Consider the following 12,004-nt stretch of genomic DNA (forward strand, 5'->3'; position numbering starts at 1 on the left):
GAGTCTTATTAATGTTCACCCACTTTGCTTGCTTTGTTTGTGTTTTTGTTAGCTTTTTTTTCATCAACACCCTCTGAGTCAGTGATAGTGTTGCTGTTGTCGTTGTTATAGTTGCAATGAGTCTTATTAATGTTCACCCACTTTGCTTGCTTTGTTTGTGTTTTTGTTTTTGTTTATTAACACCCATTGAGTCAGTGATGCTGTTGCTGTTGTTGTTATTATAGTTGCAATGAGTGTTTGTTAATGCTCACCGACTTGGCTTGCTTTGTTTGTTTTTTGTTTTTTGTTTTATCAAAACCTTGTGAGTCAGTGATGCTGCTTTTGTTATTTTACTTGTAATTAGAGTTGTTACTGTTCAGCCGCTTTGGTTGTTTTTTAATCTATCTTATTTTATCACCACTCTCTGATTCGGTGATGATGTTGCTGATGCTGTTGTTGTTGTTTTACTTGCAATGATAGTTGTTACTGTTCAGCAACTTTGCTTTTATTCGTTTTTGTTTGTGTGTTTGTTAGTTGTTTTTTTTTTATCAATATCCTCTGAGTCAGTGATGCTGTTGCTGATGCTGCTGTTGCTGTAGTTGGTTTTTATGCTTGCAATGAGAGTTGTTACTGTTCACCCACTTTGCTTGTTTATAATCTATTTTATTTTGTTAACACTCTCTGAGTCAGTGATGTTGTTGTTGTTATTATGCTTGCAATGAGAGTTGTTACTGTTCACCCAGTTTGCTTGTTTTGTTTTTTTATTTGTTTTGTTTTTTTTTCTTTTTTGTTTTTGTTTTGTTTGTTTTTTTTATCAATACCCTCTGATTAAGTGATGCTGTTGCTGTTGTTATACATGCAATGGTTGTTGTTACTGTTCAGCCACTTTGCTTGTTTTTTTTAATCTGTTTTGTTTTTTCAACACTCTCTGAGTCAGTGATGCTGATGCTGTTGTTGTTATTATGCTTGCAATGAGAGTTGTTACTGTTGTAGTTATGTCTGTCATTTGTCCTTGTTAGCAAGTTCTATTTGCCCTCTCTTGCCTTTTTTCAACACAGTTTCTTTCTTTGAGTCATATGGTTGCGAGATCCTCTCAAACTCCATCTCTTTATTTATTTGTTTCTTTTTTTTTTCTCATTCTCCTTCTCATAATAGCAATCACTGTTGCCACCATGCATGTAATGCTAGTTGCTCTCGTTCTTCTTCTTTTGCTAGTGCAAGCTTTGTTTCTTCTTGTTGCTCTCTTTACTTTCTTCTTGCTCTTTTGCAGAGGACTCGAAAAAACACAGCTCTTCGCTGTAGTTGTGTTTCTCATCAATCCACGCAACATTCCAGGATTGGATACAGGCAGAAGAAAAAAAACTCTCACTAACTGTTTTCTTTTTTTTTTAGCTTAAACCGTTGCAAACAAACACCTGAACATGTCTTCTTCACAAGAAAACAACTCTGTTGTTGCTTCTTCTCCAAACTCTAAAGCAAAAAAAAAGAAAAGAAAGCAGTCACAAGAACAGAGAGACTTAAAGCTCAAAAACAAAGTCAGGGCCGCATTAGTTGCAGCGTGTGGCTCCGTAAACAGGGTTGTACCTTTCTATGGTACCAAGAAGAGGTACGCTGTTAGCTGTCCGATGCCTTTGTGCAAACATTCGTCCACAAGCATTAAAAGACACTTGACTAAAAAAGATCATTCTTGGACTTTGGATGAAGCTTCCATCTTTTACTCTGCAATGGTCAGGAAGTTTCAGCATGCTCGTCTCGAACGCAAGTCCGGCTGTCCAAAACCTTACCCCTGTTTGCAATGTTGGAAGTATTACGACCGACTGGACATACACTTGAAAGAGACTCATTTCTACGATTCCAAGATGATCAAACAAAAGATTGCAGAGGCAAAGCGATACGACAACGAGAAGCTCTATGTCCCTCAATTTATTCGACCTGCCTTCTTTGGTATTAAGCCAGTAGCTGAACAAGCGTCTGCATCAGGCTCTGCATCCTCTGCTCCTGGGCCTTCCTCCTCTTTTTCTTCTCCGGTTCTTTCCTCTGATCCTCTTTTAAGCTTGCCCTCACCAGTTGCTGGTTCGTCCGAGGCTCCTTCTGCAAACCAATGCACCTCTGTAGAAAACAAAGAGCTGAACACCGAATCCGTCCTTGACTCTGATTTCGATTCCTTAGAGCACTTGGTTTCCAGCTCCTATGTCTTGACCGAAGAAAAGAGACTCTTGTTTCAGCTGGACAAAGATGCTTTTCACTTTTATTACCAGTCAGCAGATGAGCTCTTCAGAGACTTTGAAAAGTGGCTTGTGGTAGCCAACAACAACACTTGGTCACAAGCAAAAATCTACAAAAATGCAGTTGTGGAAATATTGACTTGTTGTGACAGCACGTTGACGCTGCACCCAAACGCCCTCACCAATTCCAATGTTTTGGAGGATAGATACTTCTCCTTGCACTTTAAGAAAATTCAGCTCAATTCCAAGCTGAGTGAACTTGACCAAACAAAAGCCATGTCTTGTCACACGTTGTACAACCGCCTCGTCTCCCTTTGTCTCCTGTTTCGTTTCAGTGAAGCCAGAAACGTCTATTTCGGACTTTCTCATGAGGCCATCCGACGTTTGCGCTGCAAGGTGGATGAGTTGCGAAAAGTGCTGAGGCCCTTTCGTTCTTTGAGGAGGAGCCTTGTGAAAAGAAGAAAAAGCATCAACATCATCAATGTCAGTTTGCTGACCGAATATGGCAAGTCTGCATACGTAAGACAGTTAGTGGAATCGATTAGAAAGCCGTCTCTTACACCGACTAGAGACAATGCTGTGTCTCTACGAAACCATCTTCTGCTCTCTGTCACTGTAATTAACAGTTTAAGAAAATCTAACATTGCTCTTTTAAACATTAGAGACTACATGGCTGCTGAGAAGAGTGAGTGTGGATATTGCATTGTGCAAGAGCGCTACAAAACAGCATACAAGTACGGAGCCAAAAACATTCTAGTGCCGAACGACTTGAAAGTGTTGATCGATATTTATTTGCTGAGATACAGAGACCTTCTTGTCAACGACTCTCACTACATGGCTGCAGACACCAAGACTGTTTTGGAGTTGAGCGACTGCTACAGGCCCCTTTTTCCTTCGGTGAGAGCCAACAAAGACGAAGGTGTGACACTAGGTGCAACTAGAGTGCCTGTTTACCAGATGGGTTCCTCTGCTATCACCTCTAGCCTGACGTCCTGCTTCAGAAAAAGCCAAGTAAACATTCCCATGAAGCGTCTTACTCCCACTTGCATTCGCGGTTCGATAGCCACTTACTTTGCCAACAACAGCAAAGAAGATCGCGAGCGGTTTGCTACACTCTACATGAAGCACAGCAGACACACAATGGATAGCTTTTATGTGTCCCAGTGGAACGCTGCAGAGGAGTTGCGCTTTGCCCTGGGCATCGGACAGTCCTTCGGAGTCATAGAGTCTTTGACTGTTGAAAAGTCTGAGAGACCACCAAAGGAGGAGAAGGATGTGATGGACTGGCTCCGAACTAATGCAGAGGAGTACGGTTTTCATGATGTTGAGGACATTTTTGAGGAAGATTCAGACTCCGGTTCTGACTCTGAAGAATGTGCTGCTACTTTCGGTTGTACCACAGTGGTTCCATTTTCTCCAGCTGTAGAAAACAATGCTCCTTTAGAGGACAGCAACGAACATGTTGTAGATTTCTTGTGTGAACCTAGCTCAACTCCTGTTTCGTCTGTTCCTTCTGAACAAACAATCGCTGGTCCAGTTCTTGAACTATCCTCTGCTCTTGCACAACTAGTTCCTAATGAACAAGCTGTTTGTATGGATGTAGATCAGACTCTAGCTGTTCCTGTTGGCACAGCTTGTTCTCCTCTTGCATTAACATTATTTCCTGATGAACCGGATTTTATTGAACACCATGCACAACTTTCTCCAGTTTACTTTAGTGAGCAAGTGGTTGCCAAACCTGTTTCTGCTGCTCCTGCTGAACAAGTTGCTTTCAGTCCTTCAAAAGAGGTTTTTTCTGTTCTGCTGGAAACAGTGTCTAATGTTGCTTCACAGCAAGATAATCTTATGGCTGTCACACGTGTTTTCCATGCTCCTCCTGAAGCTGCTCTTCTTGAACCTGCTCTTCTTGAACCTGCTCTTCTTGAACCTGCTCATAAGCAAGTGGTTGCCAAACCTGTTCATGTTGCTCCTTCTCTGCAAGTTGTTTTTAATCCTTCAAAAGAGGTCTTTTCTGTTCCTCTGGCTCCTAATCTTGTTGCTCGTCAGCAAACGATGGCCAAACCCAGTTTGTTTCTTTCAGCTGTTCCAGTCCAACAGGCTGGTACTGTTCTTGAAAAACAGCCCTCACCTGGTGCTGTTCAATCTGTTGGTAGTCTATTTAGCCAAAGTCTTGCTTGTACATCCAGAGGTAAATTCTTTTTGATTTTTGATTTTTATGCAAATCTCAACACGCTTTCAAAAAATAAAAATGCCCAAATTAACTCCTTGCCCTATTGTTATTGTTAAAGCTGTAAAAAAAAAAAAAAAAAAGAAAAACAATAAAAAAAACAAAAAAAAAACAAAAAAAACAACACAGAAGTGTGTATGTATTTGTTGCAGGACTAATTCTGTGATTGCTTAAATGTTTACACAAGTGAATGATACTAAAACTGATTATGTTTTAGAAGTAAAAGATCCAAGAAGAAAAAAAATCAAGTTGGAAATGCCATCTTTTACTCAAGAACACATCGGTAATGTAAAACCTAATTTATACAAACATATATAAACACAAACCTCTTCTTGCACAATTTCAGATGGTTAACTGTTAATAAAAACTTGCCATCATTGCTAAGTGCACTTTTAGAAAGTTGTGTCTACCCGATTTCTAATGATGAAGTTAGAAACTTCACCGTTAGAAATCATGCACAGCTTGTTATTATCTCTAACACTTAGAAACTGTTGATGGTTTTTTTATGAATTAGAAAAATGAACATGGTTTTATTTTATTTCAGGATCAACTCAGCCAAGAACAAAGGAAAACAAAGCAGAAGTTAGCCAATGCCAATTAGGTAATCTTTCAAAAACCAGTTGTTGCTATCAGTGCAAACAATAAGGTCAACAAAAAAAAACAAATAAAAAAACAAAATTAATCTTGTCATGCTTCAGAACCAAATGAATATTCGATTTAATCTCTTTGTGTTATGACTTGAGTTTGTAAAATTTTAGATGAAATAGTTGAAAAGCTGAATGCTTGCCCTGGCCACAACGAATGGTTCAACACCAGAAGTTTTCCACGATGTGCAGCTTTGGTGTTGGCATACATCTTGCAAGACGTGTTTACAGATGTAAGCTCAAGTTGCTCGTACAAAGATTACCTTGGCATCTTGGCAAATCATAGCAGTGACAAGCTCATTCATGTCTTGCAAAAGTACTCCTACCGAAGCCATATTAAAGACAAAATTAAAAACATGAAGCTAAAAATTCAAAAAGAGGGTAGTTTAGAAAAGTTTGTTCAATATGGCAATATAGTGAGACCATTTATGTAGTTTAGAAAAGTTTGTTCAGTTTGGCAATAAAGATGGGCCTTTTGTGTAGTTTGTTTTCTCTATGCTTTTGCAAATATATTTATCTGTTTCGCTAAATACATAATAAACAAGAAGTTCTGTTAAACTGTTCTCACATTTCTTATTTAAAGATAGTTCAAACTTTTTTTATCTTTAAAAAAAAAAAAAAGTCGTTTTGTTATTCTGTTAACACTTTTAATAGAGTTGCATTTAGAATTATTTCTGATGTTTTTAAGAGTTTGTTAAAAAGCAAATTAATATTTTCTGTGATGTTAAACTGCATAAGTGAAATTTAAAAAAGGAAAACTGCTCCAACCATTTTTCGGAAAAAGAAATCAAAAAGTTCCTTATTTTAAAAGATCTAGACATCCATTTCTTCTTCAGCAAAATAGCGAGGCTTTTTTTATGAACTCTTACTCTCTATTTTTTCATATATTTACACAAAGGATTTTATTTAGTTCAATGTAAACATACATAGAAGTATATTATGTTTTTTTTTTGTTTTTTTTTTTTTTTATGGTGTCTAACTTTTGTTTCACTTCTATTTTATTTTACGTTTATCTTGTATTTTATCATGCCTTATTGGTTTTTGCGTTTTGTGATGTCAAGCTGCGTAAGCTAAACTTAAAAGAGGAAAACTACGCTAACTTTTCTTTGAAAAAATATTCAAAAAGTACCTTAAAAGAGAAAGCACACGAATTTAAAAAGTTGTATCTTGCCATCCAATTCTTCTTCTGCAAAGTAGTGAGGCTTTTGCTCTCTAACTTATCTCTATTTACGCAAAGGGTTTTATTTCAATGTAAACACGTATAAAAGAATACTTTGTTAAAAATAATGTTAAAGGAGTTGCGTAAAAAAAACGTCTGAATAAACTTTCTTTACAAAAAAAAACAACTAAGAAACAAGCGCGCCTAAGAAAAACCAGATCGCGATTCACTAAGTCAATAGACGAAAGAAACAAACTTTAAAAAGTCTTTCTAGACAACAAATTCTATTTTTGGCAATGCAGTTTTTGTATTTATGCAACCTATCTTTTGTTTCACTTCTACTTTATTTTACGTTTACCTTGTATTTTGTCTTGCCTTTTTGCGTTTTGTGATGTCAAGCTACATAATCTAAACTTAAAAGAGGAAAACTAGGCTAGTAGAATATTATGTTGTTGGTTTTATATGCAGCCTAACTTTAGTTTCATCTATATTTTGTTTTGCGTTTATCTTATATTTTATCTTGTCTTTTTGAGTTTTGTGTTTTGTGATGTCAAGCTACATAAGCTAAACTTTAAAGAGGAAAACTACGCTAACCTTTTTTTGAAAAACTATTCAAAAACTACCTTTAACAAAGTAGCGGGGCTTTTTATGCACTTTTACTCTCTAACATACCTATATTTGCGCAGAGGATTTTATTTAACTCAATGTAAACATACGTAGAAAAATATTGTTACCCGTTTATTTTATGCAGCCTAACTTTAGCTTCATCTGTATTTTATTTTACGTTTATCTTATATTTTATTTTGTCTTTTTGAGTTTTGTGCTTTGTGATGTCAAGCTACATAAGCTAATGTTAAAAGAGGAAAACTACGCTAACCTTTTTTTGAAAAACTATTCAAAAACAACCTTTAACAAAGTAGCGAGGCTTTTTATGCACTTTTACTCTCTAACATACCTATATTTGCGCAGAGGATTTTATATAACTCAATGTAAACATACATAGAAAAATATTGTTACCCGTTTATTTCATGCAGCCTAACTTTAGCTTCATCTACATTTTATTTTACGTTTATCTTATATTTTATTTTGTCTTTTTGAGTTTTGTGTTTTGTGATGTCAAGCTACATAAGCTAATGTTAAAAGAGGAAAGCTACGCTAACCTTTCTTTGAAAAACTGTTCAAAAACTACCTTAGACATAATCTAGATTTAAAAGAGGAAGACTACGCTATTTTTGCTTTGAAAAAACTTTCGAAAACTACCTTAATCGATAGAGATAGCACACGATTTTAAAATGTTGTATCTAGTCATGCACTTCTTTTACACCAAAGTAGCGAGGCTTTCTATGCACTTTTACTCTCTAACATAGCTATTTTTGCGCAAACGGTTTTATTTATTTCAATTTAAACATGCCTAGTAGATTATTATGTTGTTGGTTTTTTATGCAGCCTAACTTTAGTTTCATCTATATTTTATTTTGCGTTTATCTTATATTTTATCTTGTCTTTTTGAGTTTTATATTTTGTGATGTCAAGCTACATAAGCTAAACTTTAAAGAGGAAATTTACGCTAACCTGTCTTTGAAAAACTATTCAAAAACTACCTTTAACAAAGTAGCGAGGCTTTTTATGCCTTTTTACTCTCTAGCATACCTATATTTGCGCAGAGGGTTTTATTTAATTCAACTTAAACATACCTGTTAGATTATTATGTTGTTGGTTTTTTATGCAGTCTAACTTAAGCTACATCTATTTTTCATGTTACGTTTGTCTTATATTTTATTTTATGTTTTTGTGTTCTGTGATGTCAAGCTACATAAGCTAATGTTAAAAGAGGAAAGCTACGCTAACCTTTCTTTGAAAAACTATTCGAAATCTATTTTTGAGATAATCTAGATTTAAAAGAGGAACACTACGCTAATTTTGCTTTGAAAAAACTCTCGAAAACTACCTTATTCGATAGAGATAGCACACAAATTTAAAAAAGTGTATCTAGTCATCCACTTCTTCTACAGCAAAGTAGCGAGGCTTTCTATGCACTTTTACTCTCTAACATTATGCATTTTACTCTCTATTTTTGCGCAAAGGGTTTTATTTAATTCAATTTAAACATGCCTAGTAGATATTTTATGTTGTTGGTTTTTTATGCAGCCTAACTTTAGCTACATCTATTTGTCTTATATTTTATTTTATGTTTTTGTGTTCTGTGATGTCAAGCTACATAAGCTAATGTTAAAAGAGGAAAGCTACGCTAACTTTTCTTTGAAAAACTATTCAAAATCTACCTTTGAGATAATCTAGATTTAAAAGAGGAACACTACGCTAATTTTGCTTTGAAAAAACATTCGAAAACTACCTTATATTTTATCTTGCCTTTGTTAGTTTTGTGTTTTATTATGTCAAGCTTCATAATCTAATCTTAAAAGAGGAAAACTGCGCTAACTTTCCATTGAAAAAGTACTCAAAAAGGACCTAAATCGATATAGATAGCTCACGATTTTAAAAAGTTGCATATAGTCATCTTCTTCAGCAAAGTATCGAGGCTTTTTATGGATTTTTACTTTAACAAAGTTGCGAGGCTTTTAATGCTTTTTTACTAACATACCTATATTTGCGCAAAGGATTTTATATAATTCAATTTAAACATGCCTAGTAGATTATTATGTTGTTAGTTTTTTATGCAGCTTATCTTTAGTTTCATTTATATTATGTTTTAGGTTTATCTTATATTTTATCTTATCTTTTTGAGTTTTGTGTTTTGTGATGCCAAGAATTTTAAGCTAAACTTAAAAGAGGAATGCTACGCTAACCTTTCTTTGAAAATCTATTCATAAACTACCTTAGACAAAAGCTAGATTTAAAAGAGGAAAACTACGCTATTTTTGCTTTGAAAAAACTTTCGAAAACCACCTTAATCGATAGAGATAGCACACAATTTTAAAAAGTTGCATATAGTCATCCACTTCTTCTGCAGCAAAGTAGCGATGCTTTTTATGCACTTTTTCTCACTAGTTTGCTTATATTTACGCAAAGGAATTCATTTAATTCAATCCAAGCATATATAGAAGATTATTATGCTATGATTTTTTTTTTCTTTTATGCAGCCTAACAATTATTTCACCTATATTTTATTTTACGATTAACTTTTATCTTACTTTTCTTTTTTGAGTTTTGTGTTTTGTGATATCAAGCTACATAAACTAAACTTTAAAGAGGAAAACTACGCTAACCTTTCTTTGAAAAACTATTCAAAAACTACCTTTAACAAAGTAGCGAGGCTTTTTCTCTCTAACATACCTATATTTGCGCATAGGATTTTATTTAATTTAATGTAAACATACCTAGTAGATTATTATGTTGTTGGTTTTTTATGCAGTCTAACTTTAGCTTCATCTGTATTTTATTTTACGTTTATCTTATATTTTATTTTGTCTTTTTGAGCTTTGTGTTTTGTGATGTCAAGCTACATAAGCTAAACTTAAAAGAGGAAAGCTACGCTAACCTTTCTTTGAAAAACTATTCAAAAACTACCTTTAACAAAGTAGCGAGGCTTTTTCTCTCTAACATACCTATATTTGCGCATAGGATTTTATTTAATTTAATGTAAACATACCTAGTAGATTATTATGTTGTTGGTTTTTTATGCAGTCTAACTTTAGCTTCATCTGTATTTTATTTTACGTTTATCTTATATTTTATTTTGTCTTTTTGAGCTTTGTGTTTTGTGATGTCAAGCTACATAAGCTAAACTTAAAAGAGGAAAGCTACGCTAACCTTTCTTTGAAAAACTATTCAAAATCTACCTTTGAGATAATCTAAATTTAAAAGAGGAACACTGCGCTATTTTTGCTTTGAAAAAACTTTCGAAAACTACCTTATTCGATAGAGACAGCACACAAATTTAAAAGTTTGTATCTAGTCATCCACTTCTTCTACAGCAATGTAGCGAGGCTTTTTATGCACTTTTACTCTCTAACATACCTATATTTGCGCAAAGGATTTTATTTAACTCAATGTAAATATACATAGAAGAGTATTGTTACCCGTTTATTTTATGCAGCCTAACTTTAGTTTCATCTATATTTTATATTGCGTTTACCTTATATTTTGTCTTGCCTTTGTTACTTTTGTGTTTTGTTATGTCAAGCTTCATGATCCAATCTTAAAAGAGGAAAACTGCGCTAACTTCTCATTGAAAAAGTACTCAAAAAGGACCTAAATCGATATAGATAGCTCACGATTTTAAAAAGTTGCATATAGTCATCTTCTTCTTCAGCAAAGTATCGAGGCTTTTTATGGACTTTTAATCTCTTATTTACCCAAATTTGCGCAAAGGACTTTACTTAATTCAACTTAAACATGTCTAGTAGATTATTAAGTTGTTTGTTTTTTATGCAGCCTAACTTTAGTTTCATTTATATTTTATTTTACGTTTATCTGATATTTTATCTTGTCTTTTTGTGTGTTGTTTTGTCAAGCTACATAAGCTAAACTTAAAAGTGGAAAACTACGCTAACCTTTCTTTGAAAATCTATTCAAAAACTGCCTTAGACATAAGGTAGATTTAAAAGAGGAAGACTGCGCTATTTTTGCTTTAAAAAAACTTTCGAAAAATACCTTAATCCATCGAGGTAGTACACGAATTTACAAAGTTGTATCTAGTCATCCACATCTTCTATAGCAAAGTAGCGAGGCTTTTTATGCACTTTTGAGTTCTAATTTATCTCTGTTTACGCAAATGGTTTTTGTTTATTTCTGTGTAATGATATACAAAAGAGTATTTTGTTAAAGATTATGCTGCAGGAGCTGCGTAAAAAAACTCTGGTGACCTTTCCTTAAGAAAAAAGCAACTGAGAGGCATGTGCGCTTTAGAAAATTCAAATCGCGATTCTTCAAATTAAAAGACGAAAAGAACGAACTTTAAAAGCTCTTACTAGACGTTTGTGTTTATGATAGGCAATGCAGTTTTAGATTTTATGCAGCCTAACATTTGTTTCATCTATATCTTATTTTACGTTTATCTTATACTTTATCTTGCCTTTTTGAGTTTAGTATTTTGTGATGTCATGCTAAATAAGCTAAACTTTGCTAATTTTTATTTGAAAAAATATTCAAAAACTACCTGAATTATAAGCTAGATCTAAAAGAGGAAAACTGCGCTAACTTTTCTTTGAAAAAATATTTAAAAACTACCTTAAACATAAGCTAGATCTAAAAGAGGAAAACTACGCTAACTTTTCTTTGAAAAAATATTCAAAAACTACCTTAAACATAAGCTAGATCTGAAAGAGAAAAACTACGCTAACTTTTCTTTGAAAAATTATTCAAAAACTACCTTAAACATAAGCTAGATCTGAAAGAGAAAAACTACGCTAACTTTTCTTTGAAAAATTATTCAAAAACTACCTTTAAACATGATTTAGATTTAAAAGATGAAAAATACACTAACATTTCTTTGAAAAAATATTTAAAAACTACCTTAAACATAAGCTATATCTAAAAGAGAAAAACTACGCTAACTTTTCTTTGAAAAATTATTCAAAAACTACCTTTAAACATGATTTAGATTTAAAAGATGAAAACTACACTAACATTACTTTGAAAAAATATTTAAAAACTACCTTAAACATAAGCTAGATCTAAAAGAGGAAAACTACGCTAACTTTTCTTTGAAAAAATATTCAAAAACTACCTTAAACATAAGCTAGATCTGAAAGAGAAAAACTACGCTAACTTTTCTTTGAAAAATTATTCAAAAACTACCTTTAAACAT

General features: G+C 33.6%; 1 protein-coding gene across 1 annotated transcript; it reads left to right on the forward strand.

Moving 5' to 3' along the window:
- Nucleotides 1-1,255: 1,255 nt before the first annotated feature.
- On the forward strand, nt 1,256-5,641 carry LOC149892592 (uncharacterized). Its single transcript, XM_090079997.1, has 4 exons — nt 1,256-4,392; nt 4,649-4,714; nt 4,976-5,032; nt 5,190-5,641. Exons 1-4 carry the CDS (start codon nt 1,401-1,403, stop codon nt 5,507-5,509), a joined length of 3,435 nt encoding a protein of 1,144 aa, XP_089936123.1. The 5' UTR covers nt 1,256-1,400; the 3' UTR covers nt 5,510-5,641.
- Nucleotides 5,642-12,004: the final 6,363 nt, after the last annotated feature.

This window comes from Hydra viridissima, unplaced genomic scaffold, assembly GCF_058129835.1.
Source record: "Hydra viridissima isolate aposymbiotic clone 2 unplaced genomic scaffold, HvirCarnegie_v1 scaffold_2, whole genome shotgun sequence".
NCBI lineage: Eukaryota > Metazoa > Cnidaria > Hydrozoa > Anthoathecata > Hydridae > Hydra > Hydra viridissima.